The sequence below is a fragment of the Lissotriton helveticus genome, chromosome 5_1 (genome assembly GCF_964261635.1).
Source record: "Lissotriton helveticus chromosome 5_1, aLisHel1.1, whole genome shotgun sequence".
NCBI lineage: Eukaryota > Metazoa > Chordata > Amphibia > Caudata > Salamandridae > Lissotriton > Lissotriton helveticus.
The window spans coordinates 1,999,449,620-1,999,471,442 of record NC_136065.1 but is presented as its reverse complement, the minus strand read 5'-3'; the positions used below and the strand labels follow the sequence as shown (position 1 = coordinate 1,999,471,442).

Sequence of the window (21,823 nt, the reverse complement as noted above, 5' to 3'; positions counted from 1 at the left end):
AGAAACCCTGCTTGACCAGGAGCTGTTCACGCACAGTATTGGGGAAGTGTAGTTCCTGAGGTATCAGGCTGATTATGCCATCCAACACAATTGGGAGGAATCTTGAAAAGGCTGCCTGTGAGACTCCACCCACTCTGGATGTTGTGGGTTGAAATGTCCCTGAGGCCAGGAAATGCAGCACAGCGAGTAGCTTTGTTTGTGGTGGGATATTGGTTATCCGCTGGGTTGCTGGTGTGAGCCTGTGGCCAATGTGGTTCACTATATACTCAATAGATGTCCGTTTGAGCCTGTAGTGGGCTATGATATCCTGGGGTTGTAGATCTCCAAGGACAAGTCGTGTGCACATTGGCCGGCGTCGTCTTTGCCGCTGCCTTGGTGGTGGTCCAGGAGGCGGTGGTGGTGGGGGTGGTGGGGGCTGTGGCCTTTGTGGGACTCCAAACTGTATGATTACTGCTTCCATGACGTCTGCAGGTCCTCTGCTTTGTGGTGGGTCTTGGCTGGCCTATGTCTCCTTTTATAGGATTTTTTTATCTCCAGTTTTGCTGTTTTAGAACTGTTTTTAGCAGTTCTTATTTATCTCCAGCTTAGGGGTGTTAGCGGGAATTTTTCCCCCGCTAAGCATGTCCATGCGTTAGTTGTTAATAGTGCGATATCGTTTTAGCGAGTGTTTTGGTGAAATTTAGCGAGGGTACGCCTACCTTGCATATCATTAGCGATATTTTTCGCTTCCGTGTTTCGCGATAATTTTTTCAGTAGCCAATGCATGGAAACAGTCGCTAACAGTAGTTAGCGGCAGCTTGATCATAGGGCGATAGTTTTATCGCCGCAATAGCGGGAAAAATTCCCGCTAAAGCGGCGATAAGGCCCTTGGTAATATGCCCCATAGTTCTTCAATTATGGAGATGTCTATTTCCTGTTTATGGACAATTGCTATTCCCCCTCCTGTTTTAGTAGGCCGGTCTAACCTAATTATTTTATACCCAGCTGGGATTCCTAAGGTTATAGCAGGGACCGAGTGGGGCTTTAACCAAGTGTCCGTCAGGAAGCATATATCAGGTTCTTCAGAAGAGATAAGGTCCCATACCTCCGTGGAGTGTTTGGATAGAGATCTGATGTTGCAAAGCAGATTCTTGCTCCCTAGAGATGTATCAACATTCACCCTGTGAATTTGGGTGGAGTTGCCATCTATCGGTTCCCTATCGAGTGGTTGCATCTGTGGCTGAATGCCAGTGGGGATCCTGTCATCATGTAATGTATGGAACTGGGCTTCACAATTATAGCAGGAGAACGGGCCTTCCAAACTGTCCTCCACCCTCTTGCTACAACCCCTTGGGAGACTGTTTTGTATACCTTGGAGTACCTGTGATGTTTCTTGCTGGTATGGCTGTTGGAGGGTTTCTTGATCGGTGCGAGGGTGTTGGTGCAGTCGTTGATCCACAGTCTGAGGTTACAGGCGGCGGGGTCGGTGGAGTCAACGGGTCGGCTCTGGGCGAGGGTGGTGGTTAGCTGGTCTTCAGTGACTTTGCTCCAGCAGCGGCGGGGTATCTGGTGGGTGCGGTGGTGTGTGGTGGGTTTCCGAAAGGTGAAGTTGATGCAGAGATGGTCGGTCCAGTGGAGTTCGGTGGTGTGGTAGAAGGAGACAATGGGAGCATGCGGAGAAGATGGGGTCAAGCGCGTGGCGGGCGGAGTGGGTGGGTGTCGTGACGAGTTGTCCGAGTCCTCTCCAGCTCGAGCTCCAACACCAACGACATCCCGCCGTCACAAGCCCTGTGCGACTCCCTCGCCACCTTCTTCCACCGCAAGATAGCAGACATCCACGACAGCTTCAACACCCAGACAGCCCCAACAGACAGCAACACAACAGACCCTCCGCACACCATCAGCCACGTCTCCTTGCTAGTCTGGACCAGCGTGAGCCTCGATGTCACCATCAAGACCATGAGCACAATCCACTCCGGCTCTCCGTCAGACACATTCTCGCACCTCGTCTTCAACAAAGCAAGCAGCTCCATCGCACCCCACCTATGAAATGTCATCAATCTCTCCCTTGAGACCGCGACCTTCCCAAAGAGCTGGAAACACGCCGAGATCAACGTCCTACTCAAAAAATCCAAGGCAGACCCAAGAGACATCAAGAACTTCCGACCCATCTCTCTGCTCCCCTTACCGGCTAAGGTCTTCGAGAAAATCGTTAACAGATATCTCGAAGAGAACAGAATCCTGGACCCTTCCCAGTCAGGGTTCCACAGCACCGAGGCCGCCCTCATCGCCGCCACCAACGACATCAGGACCCTGCTAGACAACGGGGAGACTGCAGCACTCATCCTTCTAGACCTCTCCGCCGCCTTCGACACCGTCTGCCACCGCACACTATACGCGCACGCCTCCACGCCTCAGGGATCCGAGACAAGGCTCTGGAATGGACCACCTCCTTCCTCTCCGGCAGAACCCAGAGCATCCGCCTCCCCCTGTTCCGTTCTGAAGCCTCCGAGATCATCTGTGGTGTACCCCAAGGATCCTCCCTCAGCCCGACACTGTTCAACATTTACATGGCCCCGCTCGCACACGTCGCCCGACAGCACGACCTCAACATAATCTCCTACACCGACGACACTCAATTGATCCTCTCCCTCACCAAGGACCCCATCACCGCTAAAGCCAATCTCCATGAAGGAATGAAGGCCGTCGCCAACTGGATGAAGATCAGCCGTCTGAAGCTGAACTCGGACAAGACGGAGGTCCTCATCCTCGGCTCCAACCCGTCAGCTTGGGACGACTCCTGGTGGCCAACGGCACTGGGGGCCGCCCCCACCGACCACGCACGCAACCTGGGAATCATCCTCGACTCAACGCTCTCAATGACCAAGCAAGTCAACACTTTTTCCTCCTCCTGCTGCTTCAACACCCTCCGCATGCTCCGCAAGATCTACAGATGGATCCTGACAGATACAAGAAAAACAGTCACCCAGGCCCTCGTCAGCAGCAGACTCAACTACGGAAACGCCCGCTACGCGGGAGCCCCGACCAAGCTCATCAATCGACTGCAACGCATCCAAAACGCCTCGGCACGACTGATCCTCGATATACTACGACAAGGCCACATCACTCCCCACCTGAGAAACCTGCACTGGCTCCCCGTCAACAAGAGGATATCCTTCAAACTCCTCATCCACGCACACAAGGCACTCCACAAGACCGGCCCAGCCTACCTCAACAGACGGCTCTCCTTCTACACCCCCAACCGCCAGCTACACTCCGCCGACCTCTCACTCACCACCGTCTCGCGCATCCGAAGAACCACCACCGGCGGGAGATCCTTCTCCCACCTCGCCGCCAAGACATGGAACACCCTCCCACTGAGCCTACGACAGACCCAAGACATGCTGACCTTCAGGAAGATACTAAAGACCTGGCTGTTCGATCAGTAGTGGCCCCCACCTCCCCCCCAGCGCCTTGAGACCCTCGCGGGTATGTAGTGCGCTTAACAAATGACTCATTGATTGATTGATTGAGTCCGAGGTTGGTGAGGTTGGCGATCAGGGTGGTGGAGTTGCTGTTGTTGTTCTCGAGGTGGAAGTTCAGGTCCCCGAGGAGGATGTAGTCTGTGGAGGTAAGGGTGTGTGTACTGACGAAGTCGGCGATGGAGTCGCTGAACTGTGGCCGGGGTCCAGGGGTTCTGTAGACGAGGGTTCCTCTGAGGGTGGTGTTGGGATCGGCGTGGATCTGGAAGTGCAGGTGTTTGGCGGTGCTGAGGGTGTCGTTGGTGTTGGTCCAGACTCTGAGAGTGTTCCTGTGGACGATGGCGATTCCTCCTCCTACACCGTTGATGCGGTCACTGCGGGGTATCTTGTAGCCGTCCGGGATGGCTATGGCAATGTCGGGTGCTGTGGAGGGGTTCAGCCAGGTGTCCATCACGAAGGCGATGTCTGGGGAGGTTGAGTCGAGTAGGTCCCAGAGTTCAACGGTGTGTTTGCGGGCGGAGCGGGTGTTGAGAAGAATGCATCTGAGGTAGTTGGGTTATTTCCCAGTGGGTGGGTTGCTGGTGAAGCTGCAGTTCCGGCAGGAGAAGGGTCCTTGGGTGTGCTTTGAGGCGTCCAGGAAGCAGAAATGTGGGCGTCCTGTGTTGAGTGCGTGGAGGGTGCTGGCATTGTAGCGGAGACGGGCGGTGTGGCGTTTGCGAGGGCCAGTGGTTCTGGCGCTGGGCGCGGTCCAGGCGCGGACGGGCGCAGACGGGCTTGCCTTAGGTGCACCCACGGCACGCCAGCGGCGCAGCCGCCATAAGAAGGGGAGGTGGGAGGGAGGAGGCAGCTCGGAGGAGGGAGCAGACGAATGAGCGAGCGGGGGCGGGCCGCAGGGGACGCAGCAGTGGGAAAACAGGGGCAGGAACGACGAAGGAAACAGAAGGCAAAGGGCACAGAGCACAGAATTAAACACGGGGAAAAAGGAGGAAGAAACAATAAACAAATAAGGCAATACAATTACAGCAAGACAAACCTACGACCTACCACTGGCCACCAGGGATAAGGCGCAGGTGGCAGTGGAGGGCCTCAAACTCTCCTCAGCAGTGGCAGCTGGGGCTTAAGGGCGAGACACACATGCAGTGCTGTGGGACGTGGGAAGCGACCTGCCTAAGAAGGGTCAAGGGGCGCTCTCCTCAATATGCAGCGGCCGCCATAAGAAGGGGAGGTGGGAGGGAGGAGGGAGCGGAAGAATGAGCGAGGGGGGGGCGGGCCGCAGGTGATGCAGTGGCGGGAAAACGGGGGCAGGAATGGCGAAGGAAACAGAAATCAAAGGGCACAGGGCACAGAATTAAAAACAGTGAACAAGGAGGAAGGAACAAACAAATAAAGGCAATACAATTACAAAAATCAAATAAGAAGCAATACAATTACAACAGGACAAACCCACGGCCTACCACTGGCCACCAGGGATTAGGCGCAGGTGTCAGCCTGCGGGTGGTGGAAGGCCTCGAACTCTCCTCGGCAGCGGCAGCTGGGGCTTAAGGGCGAGACACACAGGCGGTGCTGTGCGGCGTGGGGAGCGAACGGCCTGCAACCAGTTTACCGACTGTTGAAATCATCACATTTGAGAACTTTATCCTAAAACAGGTGAAAGAACTTGAAAACAGAAAGAAATGTATTACCTACAATATATCCAAGAGTGAGTGAGTGGCATTGGCCAACTAATAACAGGATATATCGATCAAGTCTCCTGATAAGGGTGAAGGTATAACACAGGACACCAACGCCTATAAGACAAAAATCATTAGGCATGTGGGAAATGTTAAACATTGTAAGAAATGTTCATCCAACCGCCTTAAGGGTATTCAGGAGGACAAAGGTGGAGTCACATCTACGGTTCTGGAAGCAAGGATTATTATTGACAAAGATTATGCCTTCTTGAACATACCTTTTCCCAAGGACCCTGTGATTTACATGTTACCAAAGATCCATAAGGACCAGAAAAAACATGTGAGTGACCAAGAGTTTTGGGGTGATCGGTCCTAGTACCACTCTGTAACTTTGCAGACATTAAAGAAGGGGTTCTCAAGATTACCTCTTATGTTAGAGATAGCATGCAACTTATCAATGAGAGACGGCGCAACATATTGTGACCAACATGAAATCTTGGTAAAGCTCAATATCCAATCAGTGCGCACAAAGATTGGCCTTTGAGGTTATAGGGCAGATCTATATAATTCTAGATCTGGGAAAAAGTGCCCTGAAAAGGAACTACTTCATGTTTATGGGTAAATACTGTGAACGAGTAAAGGGATTGCTTTACCCCAAATGTAGATAATTTATATGTTAGCATTTGTAAAATAAAAAGATCTCCGATAGTCACAATTCCTTTAGAGACAAAATCTGTTATTGGAAATGTTATATAGATTATATATTCCTATGATAAGGAAGATGAGTTTGTAGACTTTATCACCTTGCTGAATAACCAGGACTTGTCTTTCACAGCAAACTGCACTAAACCCAAAATCAATTACTTAGACCTCCTAGTCCGATTCAAAGATGAGAAACTCTCCATAAAGATACAATAGCCGCCACCCACGTTCTCTAATGACAATCTGCTGTTTGGTCCTTTATAAGATTACGCAGGAGATACTTCTTCAAGGATGAGTATTTCCTTAGTGAGGGTGCATGGGACTAATGCTTCAATCTCACCTTTGTAAATATTGGGCATCAGGGACACCATTGACACACATCTAGAGATATGCCTGGCTATCAGCCACCTTACCTGGGTTGGATAACTGTAAATAAGGTTGGACTTGCTTATTTATTCTGAGTTTTTAATAGCGCCAGCTAGACCCGAGGGTATCAGAGCGGTTTAGATGTTATGTGATTACATTTATAGCTTCTGTTTATTGGCATTTACAATTAACACCCGAGGGTGTAGACCGGCAAAGAAAATGACAGGGTCAAACAAGATGATACAGGATCCATATGTCCAGAGGAAATCATAACGACAATGAGCAGTAAAACGTTCCACATATTTATTAAACATACAGGGGCAGATTTATGTTGGACTTGCGCCACTTTTGCACCGCCGTTGTGTCACTTCTGTGACGCAGCGGCGGCTTAAACCCTGAGCCACGTTGCGACATACTTACATCGTGACGCATCTATGGAGATGCGTCACGGTGTAAGGCCCTGCGCCACATGAAACCAGCGTCAGGTTTCATGTGGGAGTTTCCACGTAGGGGGGGTGGCGTTCCGTCGCAGGAATGCCCCTGAAAAGTGACTCAGGGAAATCTACAAGATTTCACGGAGTCACTTTACCAACGCTGATGTGTCAAAACCCTGCGCCTGCTTGAAGCAGGCGTAAGGCTTGACGCACCACGTTACAGATAGGGCAAGTTGGAAAAGTGCTGGAGTTGCGTGCCGCATGCAACACAACTTTCACACTGTGCCAACTTCACGCCCTAGATACAACACGCATCTGTTTATTCCTGCGCCATGGTGCGCCGCATTGTAAATGCGGCGCATCATGGGTGGCGCAATGATAAACTTGCGTGCCGCATCGTTCCTGGCGCATCTCTGCTGATTTGCAGAGATGGGTTAGGCAATATAAATCTGCCCCACAGTCTACAACATGTTGATCATTAAGACTGGATTATTCATCTAAGTGAATGGTGACTTAATGAAAAAATGTAAAGGAAGGATAATTGTGTTCCCATCACCTCAGACCGTGCTCGGGAGGCATGGGGAATTGATCTTGGAGCCGAGATCTCGCCAGCTGACTGGCTTTATTGCTGGTCAGTGACTGCATCCACACCCCCCCCCCCTCCCCTTAGAGGGCGCCTCCGTCCCTTCTCCCTGGCCCTTTTATAGCCACCAATGCCTGATCTGTGTTTTTCTCTGTGGGTGTGATCTTGTTGTGATGTGTGATGGAATTGAGACATTGTTTACTTGTTTACTCACTGTGTTGACAATTGACATCAATGTATCTTGGAACGCATGTTCTGCTTTTTCTTTCTTGCATGCTGTACTGTGTCTGCCTTGAATTTTCTGAATAAAGGTTTTTGAAAAATGTAAAAGAAAAAAAAAGGAAGGATAATTGTCACATCTAGTAAATGTCTGACAGTACAATAGGAAAGAAAAAAGAGAAAACAAATCAAGATAAACAGCACAGGGTCACCACCTCAGGCAAACAATGGCTCCCATCAGTTATTACACACGCATGCAGGAGGTGAACGAGGCCCACCTGTGAGCTGAGTCGGGCTAAACAGTGTCTTAAGTTGAGGGGCAGAAGGTATTGGATTTAAAATCCAACACCTTCCCCTAGTGTCCGCACAGATTGGAGTTGGAATAGTAATTTATACTATTCCAACATCCAGCGCCCCCGAACGCAAGTCGTTGTTACGACTTGCATTGTAACAGTGTGCGTAATAACAACGCGGTCGTTGTAATGACCACGTTGTTATGGCATGCGTGGTAAACGCATGCAAAAAAAGAACACATATTCCTGAGTCAGGCGAGGGCAATGATGCTTTGGTGCTGCGGGCGATCTTGACGAGCCTCTCTTACCTGCCAAAGTTCATTTTCCCGGCACCCTTCGCAAGAGCTTGGCGGGCAGGCCTGACGGGGGGCCTGTTATTGATCTGCTGCTGCCACCTTCTCCCTTCCCTACTACTGAGGGTAATTACTAGCCTCTTACGGCAAGTGTGGTGCCGGTAGCCGGCAACCGAGGAGGGCTGCAGGCAGGTTGCGGAGAAGACCGGTCTAGGTAAGGGTGCAGTTTGCGGTCACCTATTGGCCCCCCCACTCGCAAGGCAGGGAAGGAGAGGATAGGCGAAGGGCGAAGAGACTGAGAAGTCGAACGTCTGAGAAGAGGATTGCAAGTTGGAGGTGCCCTCACTTGTTCAAGCTGGATCGGCGGCACAGGAGCCAAGATTGGAAACAAACTGTGAAGTTGGTGAAAGGAGGGAACAGTGGCAAGGAGGAGGAAGGCTCCAACTGAGGAGAAGCTGCAGCATTAACTGTGGAGGAGGGTGTATGGAGTAAGAAGGTCAGACCCAGTCCCTGTCCCAGAGCAGCCTAAGGTCAACTTATACCTCCTGCCACACCTTGCCAATACAGATAATACTCCCTACAACTACAGAAAACTGCTTACAAGTACAGTAAAGCGCTCCATTCTAGGATATAAGACATACACCAACGCCATTAAATCCCCTGGATGAGTTGGGAGATAAATCAGGGAGGTAAGAAGGCTAATAGTATACATATTTTTTAATCTAAAAGTTGGGTGCCCAACAATCCAATTCCACTTATCCCGCTTTTGGTTGCCACAAAGATTAAAAGCTTCCATAAGCTCCCAGATCTTACAAAGCTCCCATTCTAATAAAACCCTTGTGATGCGCTCAGGGAGAACAAGAGGTGTGCCTGTGGAAGCACGGCAGAAACAGAAGCAGCCTAATGGGACAATTTTAAACAATGCTTCTCATGGGGGCATTGAGGAGGAGTCAGGCACAGTGGTACAAGGGGAAGGGTCAGTATTATTCCCTGCTAAAACTCCAACACCAAACTACATACAAAATACGGTGTTGAGGAAAACTGACTAAAGAATCCGGTGGATGCTTTACTTGCATATCGTAAAGATACACATTTCAGTGGCCTTCAAAGCCCGATACGACCACAGCTGTTGGAAAATTCCAAATTGGATTCTAATGTACTTTTCTACAAAAAGGAAGAAGTATACGCATCTGCCCCTCGGTGGGTCGGCCATGAGAGAACAAGGATAGCACTGAGTTAGGGGGCCTTGCAAAAGGCAACGTCAGTAACTCAGGAAGCAGGTCCTAACAGCATACCTCCACTCTCCACGGAACCTTCAAACAGGGGTAAGGAGCCAACTAAAACCTCCTGCTCAAGCAAGGTCATTCAGATCAGCGCCGAGTTGCATCACCACACGGGCTAAAACATTGCCAGACCCAAGATGAATATGGGAGATCTAGATGAATAGTCCCTCTACGGGTATGATACCTGGAAATGATTGCAACAGACTCTTTAGTCGGTCAACCCATCAACTCTTCATCCCCGAAGAAAGATGTATTGTTAGATAATGTTTATTCATTACGCCAGTGGGAGTTTAAGGGTGAAGAAGTAAATTTGCCGGGTGCACACCCAGTTGGTACCCCATTTTCAGGCTCCCCTGCCATCTGTACACAAGTCGACATCCCAAGCAGTCAATCTATTCTGCATCAAGGTTTCGAAAGCAATACCTGGGAGATCTTGCTCAATTCATTCCAATCGGTTCTAAACGCCCTGATATACCAATCGAAAGTTAGATATACAGGTGGATCTTCTAAATACAATATATTACTGCAATTGATACTAAAATTGGAATACTGAATTTTCTCGTACAAAGGGCGCAGTCTGAGGCACAGTTCACTTTTACCTGTGACTGTAGCCCAGTTTTGGATAAACTGACCTCACTTCCTAGGATGCTTGTTAGATCTAGGGGTCTCTAGTTGGCAGAGGTAGTTACCAATGTCCAAATAGGGACCTTTGCTTCTAGTCAGAGTAAGGGGATACACTCGTTAGATAACCCCTGCTCACTCCCTTGGTAGCTTGGCAAAGGCAATATGTAAAGTATTTTTACCAACACTCACAGTAACACAGTGAAAACACCACAAATGGACTCCACACTAGTTTAGAATAATAAGGTATCTTTATCTAAACTACACAAGACCAAAACAACAAAAATCCAACATACACAATTCAAGAATATGATTTAAAAAGAGTTCAAGGGTTTGCATCAAAATAATCCACAGTTTCGTCACTTTAAGCCCAAAGTACCTGTAGATGCGAGAAAAGTTCCAAGCTGCAACTGCAGCGTTGAAAAACAAGCGATGCATCACTCCTGAGAACCTGGGGAGGCGATGCAACAACCCCGATGCACGCAGCGGGTGGGTTGCGACGAATCCGGTCTGTATGGGGAGTGATACGATACTTTGTTTGGATTCTGGGGTGCAGGTTCTCCCGTAGAAAGTGTCTCGAACTGGCACAATCTTCGGGACAGCGAGGATCTTCGGTGCAGCGGCGATGCGTGGCCCAGCGTTGATCCTCTTCTGTCACGGCCCCTCGATGCGATGGCGCTGGACTCTGACGATGTTCGCAGCAACGGGACACGGTCCGCAAGCAAGCGGTGCGACGGTACTCACAGCGACGACAGGCTCTGCGACGATATTCGCAACAACAGGAATCTTCCAGCACCGGGGAGATGCGTCGATTCCTGCAGCGGCAATAGGGGCTGCGACGATCTTCGCGGCGGCGGGAATTCTCTCGCACTGTCGACGATGCGCTTCGCAAGCAAGCGATGCGTGCAAAATAGTAGATCTTCTTTTCCAGCTCCCCAAACAGCAGGAAACAATCCAGAGGCCCCACAAATGGATCAAGCACTCCAGGCAGGCCAGAAATCACACAGCAGAGTTCAGGAGGGAAGCTGGGGGTGAAGTCCTTTTGTTCCTGGGACTTCTTAACAGGAGGCCAGCTCTCCTCAGGCCCTTGGAGATCTCTGCAAGCAAGGGGACACAGCAACAGCAAAGCACTTCCCCTCTCCTTGGCAGAATAGCAACTGCAGGTCAGCCCACAAACACACAGCAGGACAGTCCTTCCTCTTCAGTCTTACAGCTTTTCTCCTTGGCAGAGGTTCCTTCTTGATTCCAGGATGAACTAAAGTTCAGGGGCTGGGTATACCTTTTTATACCAATATTTTCTTTGTTCTCTGAAGGCACAGAGGCCTTTGCCTAGTCCAAACCAGTTCTGGTCAGTCCTGGAGCACTCTGTTTACATGACTCCTTCTTTCCTTTGAGAGAGAGAGGAGCAGGGTCATCAGCCACCCAGCAGGAGGGGCAGCCAACATTGTGGAAGGCAGGCACAGCCCTATTCAGGCCCAAGTGCTAACCCTTCCCAGCACTCAAGATGCAGATGGAGCTATTCAGCCCAGTGCTGACTCATCCAGCCTCCCGGAGCCACCCCAGCCCCTGTCACTCACAAACCAGACAGTCATTTCACAAACAGGTAGGGGCACACAGAAAGGTTAGACAAGAAAACAGTCACTTTCTAAAAGTGCTGTTTTCAAACACAGGATTTAAAAAACATTTACCTAAAAGATGGGTTATTCAATTCTGAGTTCAGGGATACCAGGCTTCAATTTCCTATCTTGGGAAGATTTGCAGGTAAACATTATACACAGCATTCCCCTTTCTAGCCTACGGGCAAGATTGCCTTTCAATAGTGAAAAACGAAATTGGCAGTATTTCCCTATCAGAGCATGTCACCCACATTAGTACATGCTCTACCTTTCACATACACTGCACCCTGCCCAGGGGGGTACCTTGGGCCTTCCATAGGGGTGTCCAAGGTGTACAGAAAGGGAAGGGTTAGACCTGGCCAGTGGGGACACTGGTCAGGTCAGTATGGCAGTTAGCAACTGCACACAGGCACTGCGGTGGCAGACCTGAGACACCATTTTAGGGCTACTCATGTGGGTGGCACAATCAGTGCTGCAGGCCCACTAGTAGCATTAAATCACCAGCCCTGGCACACTCAGTGCTCTTTACTAGGGACCTTCCAGGTAAAACAAATCTGCCAATTATGGATAACCAACCAGAATAACATTTTACATAGAGAGCATATGCACTTCAGCAGTGGTAAAGTGCCCAGAGTCCTATAGCCAACAACCACAGGTCAGGAAAAATAGAGGAGGAAGAAGCAAAAGGTTTGGGGATAATCATGTAAAAAGGGCCATTTCCAAAAATGCTTGATACAATCCTTGCAAAGATTAAGGGGCAGTTAAAAACTGCCACGGATACGACGACCCCTACAGGGCAAATTAATATCAACAGGAGGGGGACTGGAAGGAAAACCTACACGAGAAAGCCATCTGAAGCAGGGGTGGCCTGGGGGTGGGGGAGTAGGGGGGTGGGGGGGATACTACTAGCTTGGAGAGTTCACAGTAGGGGAAGGAAGTCAACGTACCCTCACAAAGTATTCTGGTCAAAAAGTCAGTCCCCAGTGTAAGGCACTCATTTGATCAATCGGTTCCTAGACCGTTGGGTAGGAGTGTCTCAGTGGCGCATCTAACCTTCATCACAAGATATCACATAGTCTTCTTCCAAGAGACATGGGCTCAAGAGGAAATTGATCTTTTGGCATGCTTATGTTATCACAAACCAGCAATTAAAACAAAATTGATGGGGCGTGCTGCAGAAAGATTGGCATTGTACGTATCAGTGGATCTTAATATTAAATTTGAAGAGGTCGGAATTGAACACCCGAACATGCAAGCAATTTAGGTCTTGTCCCTTGTCCCAGTTAACGTGACCCCCCCCCCCCCCATTGATAATAAACGCTTACATTACATTCAACCCCTCGGAAGTAGAAAAAAAGAAACTATTCAAATTATATTGCATCTCATATTAATTCAATGTGCAATGAATCCAGTTCCTTTGATTTTCCTGTCAGGAGACTTCAATATGAACCTTTTGCAGGTTACGCCTAGAGATCAAATATTGAATGTTATCGACCAAATTTGACATATTCCGGCAACTGAAGCACTAACACAACAATCTGATAGAATGTGGAAGGATGCAGTGTGTAACCTGGAGCTATAAATCTAGGGGGCATTTTGACAGTATAAAATTGGGTAGGAGTGGCTCAGTGGCGCAGGTAGTACCAAGAAGAACCTCGCAAAGGGAACTGGCTAAGCTACCAAAGCTATCAAAGAGACAGCCCAAAAGGCTTAGGAAAAGTCACAACAAAAAAGCTGTGGAGTCTCCTATTGGACATCAAGGGAAGGTGTACTCAATTTTCTACCAAAAACAGTTAAGTCAGTGGTGCTCCCGGAAAGAAAGTAAGAAGAATCTGTAGTGGAGGAAGATATTGAAGGAAATGAGGATATACTGACATTTACACAAGCTAAAGATCAACCAACGATGAAGGAAAAAGAGCAACAAGGGGATCAGAACCAATGGGTGTCAGCCCATGCTAGTTGGGGAAAAAAGGAGTCAATATTTTTACCAAAAGCAGCTAAGTCAGCGGTGCTCCGAGAAAGAATGCAAAAAGACCCTGTAGTAGGGAAAGGCACTGAAGATAAGGAGGTGAAAATGACCATTACACGAGCAAAGGAAAAATTAACATCAAAGGAAAATCACCAACAAGTGGACCAGACCGAACAGCAGTCAGCCGACTTCCGTTTGGGAAACAAGGAACCAGATACATCAGGAATCTACCAAGATAGTTACCCCACTTGGTCAAAAGATATCGGCCGACTCAGTGCAACGTAATACAACAATGGTCAGTGAAACACTTAACCTGTCTTTAAAAGAATGTAAAATACCAACCTTTAAAGAACAGTTATATTCTAATGCGGACGGAAAAGAAAAAAGGCAAAAACAGAATTTGCTCAAGACACTACAGGACCAGAGCAGGGTAAAAATACTCAGCAGGTAATAATTCATACCATACAGCAAGGCCAAAGAGAATGGTCGATTCGCTCTGGCCCACCTACCAATTGTTGTAAAGTGACATTCTTTCCGAAATATAAATCTAGGGGGCATTTTGACAGTATAAATAGAGAGTTTATGATACCTATGGCCAAAGAAATACCGGAGTTAAACCATATTAAGTCTTCGGATATACATTCAGTCACATTTGTAAATATTCCGAACTTGGGAGGTGATGAACCAACAATGATTACGTGGGCTACCCCTGCTATAGCTGATCAAGTATGGGCAGAAAAAGACATATTTGAAAAATGGGGTATAGAAATGATGAGGGAAAAGGAGGACGCATATCCCCAGTTTCTTCACCCTGACGATTGTGGAACTCATCTTAAGGCGGAAGGAGAGGAGGGTGGAATGGAACTCCAAGGAGAGTTAAAAAGATGCCAAAAGCATACGAAAAGCCCACTAACTTGTAAGAATAAGGGACCATTGGTGGCAACTTCGATTTTAAAGGGGGGCAAGGATTCGTTCGTGTCACCATAGCCCTCCAGGAGGTAACCCTTGACAAGGATGCTATAGTGAGCCAAGGCCTACACCAAAAAACTGATTGGTCTTGGTTACCGGGTACTCTGCATTCCGGTACAGACAAAGACTTAAGTACCTGACAGAAAAAAGGTCAACTCGCTGGCTACAAAGTAAATACGGTAGACGTCTGCTCATGGAATATAGAGGGATTGTCTGCAATGATAAAAGAACAGGAATTTCTAACCTTCATCACAAGATATCACATAGTCTTCTTCCAAGAGACATGGGCTCAAGAGAAAATTGATCTTTTGGCATGCTTATGTTATCGCAAACCAGCAATTAAAACAAAATTGATGGGGCGTGCTGCAGGAAGATTGGCATTGTACGTAACAGTGGATCTTAATATTAAATTTGAAGAGGTCGGAATTGAACACCCGAACATACAAGCAATTTAGGTCTTGTCCCTTGTCCCAGTTAACGTGACCCCCCCAATTGATAATAAACGCTTACATTCAACCCCTCGGAAGTAGAAAAAAAGAAACTATTCAAATTATATTGCATCTCATATTAATTCAATGTGCAATGAATCCAGTTCCTTTGATTTTCCTGTCAGGAGACTTCAATATGAACCTTTCGCAGGTTACGCCTAGGGATCAAATATTGAATATTATCGACCAAATTTGACATAATCCGGCAACTGAAGCACTAACACAACAATCTGATAGAATGTGGAAGGATGCAGTGTATAACCTGGAGCACCATGGCTTGCGAGTATTCAATGGCCGGAAGTCTCCGGATATAACGGCACAACTGTCTCACCACTCAACAAAATCCCATGCAGTCCTAACTACTCCCTGGTATCATTACCACTATACCATATGGTTATAACCTACAAATTGGGCAACAGTCTGCAAAGTGACCACCAACCACAATCGATCGGTTTTAACCTAAATATCTCCTTACACGATCATTTATTCTTAGAAATAGGTTAGCTTACAGGACAAAATTATAAAAAGATACAATGGTCGGTAGCCTGCAAAGAAAAAATTGAACATCAAGCAATTGAATTATGGGAGGACTTATATGGCATAGATCAAAATCTATTGAGCCAGTGGGATCAATTTCCAATGCACCTAGTGGAAAAAAACTTTGTTCAGCCCAGAGTACCAACTGCCAGTTCATTACCTAAAAAAACTTCAGTGCCACTCAAAACAGCCAAAAGGAAATTGAATAATGCCCTGAGGGTCCTAAGAAATAACCCGACCACTAGCGTCCGGTTTGAGTCATTACCAAAATTAAGGTCACTCTATAAAAAAGCGGTATGGGCCCAAACAAAGCCGAGCTAGATAAGTACTGGTTTAAAATCCATTTTGCTGCTAAACGTAAAGACACAAGAGAGTTTGAGACTGGTAAACCAATCCACCAGTAGGAAATTTCAACAAGCAATGTCAAACATATCTGAAGAAGCCTGGGAAAAGCATCTGGGCACCCGAACATACAAGCAATTTAAGTCTTGTACCTTTTCCCATTTAACGTGTCACTCCCCCACCCAATTGATGATAAACGCTTACATTTAACCCCTCGGAAGTACAAAAAAAGAAACTATTCAAATTATATTGCATCTCATATTAATTCAATGTGCAATTAATCCAGTTCCTTTGATTTTCCTGTCAGGAGACCTCAATATGAACCTTTTTCAGGTCACGCCTAGGGATCAAATATTGGATGTTAGGGATCAAATATTGGATGTTATGGATCAAATATTTAATGTTATCAACCAAATTTGGCATATTCTGGCAACTGAAGCACTAACGCAACGATCTGATAGAATGGGTAAGAATGCAGTGTGTGACCTGGAGCACCATGGCTTACGAGTATTGAATGGCCGGAAGTCTCCGGATATACCGGCACAACCGTCTCACCACTCGGCAAAATTCCAAGCAGTCCTAACTACTCCCTGCTATCCTTACCACTATACCATATGGTTATAAGCTACAAATTGGGCAACAGGCTGCAAAGTGACCACCAACCACAATCGATCGGTTTTGACCTAAAAATTTCCTTACATGATCATTTATCCGTAGAAATAGGTCAGCTTACAGGACAAAATTATAAAAAGTTACAATGGTCGGTAGCCTGCATAAATTTTTTTTAACACCAAGCAATTGAATGATGGGTAGACTTATATGGCATAGATTAAAATCTATTGAGCCAGTGGGATCAATTTGCAATGCACCTAGTGGAAAAAAAACGTAATTCAGCCCAGAGTACCAACCTCCAGTTCATTACCTAAAAAGACTTCAGTGCAATTCAAAACAGCCGAAAGGAAATTGAATCATGCCCTGAGGGTCCTAAGAAATAACCCGCCCACTAGCGTCCGGTGTGAGTCATTACCAAAATTAAGGTCACTCTATAAAAAAGCAGTATGGGCCCAAACAAAAACCGAGCAAGATCAGTACTGGTATAAAATCCATTTTGCTGCTAAACGTAAACACACAAGAGAGTTTTGGAGACTGGTGAACCAATCCGCCAGTAGGAAATTTCAACAAGCAATGTCAAACATATCTGAAATAGACTGGGAACAGCATCTGGGCACTATGTCAGGGGTTACAAATACAGTAATTAGACTATCTGAAGAAGGAACGTGTAATGATACAAGGGAAAACTTGCAGATAGAGATTCATCTCAAAACTGTGGAGAAAATTATTAGCAAGAGCCACAGGGATGGTGCTCCTGGGCAAAATGGCTTCCCCCAAGATCTTTACAAGGAAAACTCGCAATATTGGGCAAAGAAACTAACAATATTATGTAATTAAATATTGGTGAGCGAAGATATTCCTGATAATTGGAGGGGCTCAATTCTGTCCCGATCTATAAAGCTGGACTAATCACGGAACCCGCCAATTATAGGCTAATAGCCTTAATGGACTCAATATTTTACGCCAAATGCCTGTTGGCAGACCTTACGTCTTGGGTGGCTTCCAAAAACCTGCTGCCACGAAATCAGACTGGGTTTATTAAAGGCATGGGTACTAATATTAATATTCAAATGCTAGTACTTACAATTAAATTGGCAAGGCGTCGCTCTCTGAATCTTCATTTGTGTTAAAATGATTTTCGCTCTGCTTTTGACATGGTGCAAAGAAATATTCCTTGGGATAAACTAACAAAACTGGGAATTTCACCTGAACTTCTGAGAGCGATTCAATTGTATACGAATACTTGGACAAGAGTAAGGTTGGGCCAGATCACAACCCTTTCAAAAAAAATATTAACAACGAATGGTTTGAAACAAAGTTGTGTCTTGGCCCCAAACTTGTTAAATCTCGATCTTGCAGATATCTCTTCAGGTTTGAATAGCATTAACTCATACTCTATGTTGTCGGCTGGATTCAACGTCTCCCACTTACTGTACGCAGACGATATTCAGTTGAGCTATGCAAAGGTGGGGCTGCAGCGGTTAATTACGGAAACTGCTTTTTACGCCTCGTCCCATGGGTTAAAGGTCAACTTAGCAAAGACAAAAACCAAGTTGGTGTCAAGGGGCATAGCAGCTCCCCCAATACCGAGCATAGAAGGGTCTGTGCTGGAATCAGTACAAATACTTGGGTATTATACTAGATGTGAGGGGCTCATTTAAGAATCAATGTGCGGCATTACATAGAAGGAATAATTAGTTAACTGCAGCATTTGCTTCCCTCCGGAACATCTTAAAAGGGCTGTCCTTCAAGCCACTATTACAAGTAATGTCAGTCAAATATGTTCCATCTCTGACACACGATGTGGAGATCTTGAGAGGGAAGGCTGATAACATAATAGATAAGTTTGTGACAGGTACCTACCTTCGCCTGTTTAATCTCCCTCAGCAGGCATCACCATCACAATATTTGAAATTCTGCCATAAACTTAAAAGCGATAACAACTCTACACTTATGACCGTCGTCTAGGAGGCTATAAGTGACTGTAAACACATGGAGGCCCATGAAAACGTTACATTGGCTTTATCTACTTTTAAGGCAGAACAACTATGGGCCTTACTCCTCTCTCAGGAGGCATTTAACAGAGTCATCAACGGGTGCAGTAAGAAAATGTCTTCACTATTGGATAGAGAGGCGCTGGTGAAAAAATTTCCATGCGTGGATAATAATTGCATCATATGGCAAGCTACACCCACAAAATTATCTAGAGAACCTGAATGGTCTAACTGCTAAACTGGAGTTCTTGAGACTCCGGCTTGGCAATTTTCAATCACGCAGTGACGCACCAGCTTGGAAAAAGCAGAGTAGTGAAAGCACATGCCGCCTCTGCAATTATAAGAGAGTAGACATTTGTCATATAGTTTGTAGTTGCCCAGCTCTGATAGCTGAACACAGCAGTTTGGTAAGGCAGGACTTTAATCATCAAACTATACGGACATGTTGACAAGCAGGCATAGCCTGCTTGCAGGTAGAATCTTTACAATTTAATGGCAGATTCTTGAAATTAGTAGATAAAGCTGAGAGGTAATTTGCTAATAGTGCCTAGTAAAGAGCTCATCATTTTTATCCTTATCCGTGCTCATGACGAGCTCAGCTCGTCATGAGGCACGGTTGCGTTGTGCTCATTACGAGCTGAGCTCGTCATGACCCGCCCGGCGCTCATACTCGGGGCTAATTCCCCGCTGTGCTGAGCGTTCTAAGAAACGAGCATGGTCGTGACGAGCTCCACTCGCCATGAGCACAGCGCCACCGTGCTGCGTGACGAGATGAACTCATCACGAGCACCGTGGCGCTGTGCGCGCCCCAGCACAGCGGGGGAATTAGCCCCGCAGGGAAGGGGTTAAACCACTGATTCATGAGTAAAAAAATAAAGCAAATATGATCCTCAGCAGGAATGGTTAGTCCTACTCATAGTGCACAGCAAGTTAGCAATGAATAGATTAAATGGGATATTCTAGATAAGAAGAAACAGTAGGTAGACAATGTTATCAGCTAACTTATTTTATGCCCACGTTTATTTTTTTTACACGATTTAAGTAGATAAATTGAGTGTTTTAATAATGTTGGTTGTTTTAAAAAAAATAATAATAATTTTTATATGTATTTTTATTGAGTATAACACAAGAAAGAAATATACACATCAGGTGTCATTAGGGGAAATACATTCAAGCTGGGGACGGGCAAATAAGTTGAAGAAATACACTACGATCATAGGCACCGAAAGAAGGATCAGTACCAGCTTAAAGCTGAAGCAGAACAGTAAGATGCAAATGACCACAAGTACATCGCAACAGCACCCGCCCACCAGAAATACAGGATATACGACTTGAACATATGGCACTCAGATATGATGGACAAAAGATCAGGAGAATATGCCACAGTTCTTGTGGAGAGAGGAAAAGGGGATAGGAAGGTCATAGAAAAAAAATAAAGGAAAAATAAACCCCCCCCCCACAACCCCCTGCCCTACACCCCTGCCGATGGCTACGACCTAACCCCACTAGCAGCGTGCCTGTCGCCCACTAAACTACACCCCAAGGAAGGGAAAAGCTGGAGGAGGAGAAAGGTACAAAACGATACGGGCTCCCAGATTCCCATCTCCCCACCAGAGGCGGACATCCCCTATCGCAGCATTGAGCAAGTTATAGCAATAAAATTCAATAGGGGAGCCACAAACAGAAAATGGACCATCCCGCCCGGCCCCCGGCATCACAGAGGTAGCAAATCCCGTTTCGAACATAGCAGGTACACAATACTCAGACAATCAGAATCCCGTCTAGCCCTCGCTCCCACAGACACCACCCGTCAGAGCCAAAAGAAAACATAGGAAAGTCAGCCCTGGCCCCGACGATCAATTACGCAGACCCCATCAAATACTATCAGGCCGCTACGAGTCTTCATGCGAGCCCTGACCATTCGAAGCGCCATCACAACAAGAGCATCCAAAGACAGAAACGGATCAAAGACACCACAGCAGGAGTGATACCAGGATAAACGCTGACAAAGTTCAAAAGTCAAACCAGGTCCACTGCCCAACAACGATAAGTCAGCACAGCGTTTTTGAGCATTCTCTGAGAGAGGCAAGGTATAAATCCGATAGTCCGTGGAGAAGACAAACTGAAGTATAGAAATAGTCACATCCATCCCTGGCGGCATCGATAGAGGGCCAAACACACAGCCAGTATTTTCGGGCTCGCTCGCCGCCATCTTAGGGTCGCGAGAAATTTCCAAGTCCGACAGCCGCCCAGGGTCCTCGGTAGCAATCGAAGCTTGCGCCGCGGGTAAGGTATCCCGGCTCATAACCAACAAAGGATCGGATTCCGGTCTCCGGCAGATGTGATCGACCGTTGCGATCATCCTCTGGAAGGTGGCGGTGACTCGTTTGCGGGGCCCCCCAATGGCGGCCATTACATTGTGCAGCGACGGTGTAATTTCGGCCCGCTCCATCGCCCCTCAGTGAGTGACCGGGCGGGTATCAGAGCCCCGGAGGTCGACTTCTCCGGGGCACAGGGCAGAAGCAATGCAGATGACAACTGTGGGTGCTACCAAGCACGATCGCAGTACCGTCGCCGCCAACGAGGAACCAAGCCCATCAACCCCGGGAGCTCAACGGGGCTTCCGGGCGGCGGATCCCCGGTCCAAGCAGCCGATATGGAAAGCCGCCGTAGTTGCAAAAGAAAGCTGCCACCAGGTCACCATCCGAAACGAAAAGGAAAGATGCCACTTCAGGAGACCAGAACCACCCACGTCCCGCGGCCGATGTTGTTCAACTCCAACCCGGCCGGGTTAGAACTCGAGGCCCCGGCTTCAACTCTGAGTTAGGCCAAGAATGGCACACGACGTATCTTCACAATCCGAGCAGCTAGAGATTCCGGGATTGCTCCTATTTCAAGTGGAGGTGAGATTCATCTGTGGAGAGGTTTAATTGTGTAACCCTCATCTAAGATGGTGGAAGATGGCTAACAGTCGGGTAGTTGAGGACTGGTAGAAATGGGTAGCGTGGTGCAGAGCGGGTGGGCCAAACTCCGGAGGAAATGTGTAAAGCATCCACGCAGCACACACAGGTGACACACAAGGCACACTACAAAAAGAGACTCCACACCAGGTTAGGTGAACAAAACAGCATATGTATTATGCAAAACACAGCAAGAGGTAATCACAGGGATGAACACAGCGCCGGCTGGCACCCAACACTTATTTACATGGGGTTATTTACAGGGCAGGGCCAATCGGGCCTCTGCCAGAACCATCACAAGGTGCAAATAGTAGATGTAATGATCAGCAGTAAATGTGGAACAGCCAGTACCTACTGGCTGGGTCAGGAACTTAGCAGTGTCTCACGATAGGCATTAATCACTGTGTGAGC

General features: G+C 47.4%; 1 protein-coding gene across 7 annotated transcripts in view; it reads right to left on the bottom strand.

The window, feature by feature from the left end:
• Window positions 1-21,823, bottom strand: part of LOC144756156 (uncharacterized) — a 551,055-nt gene that overhangs the window by 496,370 nt on the left and 32,862 nt on the right. For 2 of the 7 annotated variants that reach the window (XR_013595088.1, XM_078645734.1), the window contains exon 7: window positions 7,431-7,517. The exons of the other annotated variants lie outside the window; for them this stretch is intronic. Coding sequence is in view for 1 of the 2 variants with exons in the window: in XM_078645734.1 (XP_078501860.1) it covers window positions 7,431-7,517 (87 nt within the window). In the remaining variant the exon portion in view is untranslated. The remainder of the gene's footprint in view (window positions 1-7,430; window positions 7,518-21,823) is intronic. 7 annotated transcript variants of the gene reach the window in all.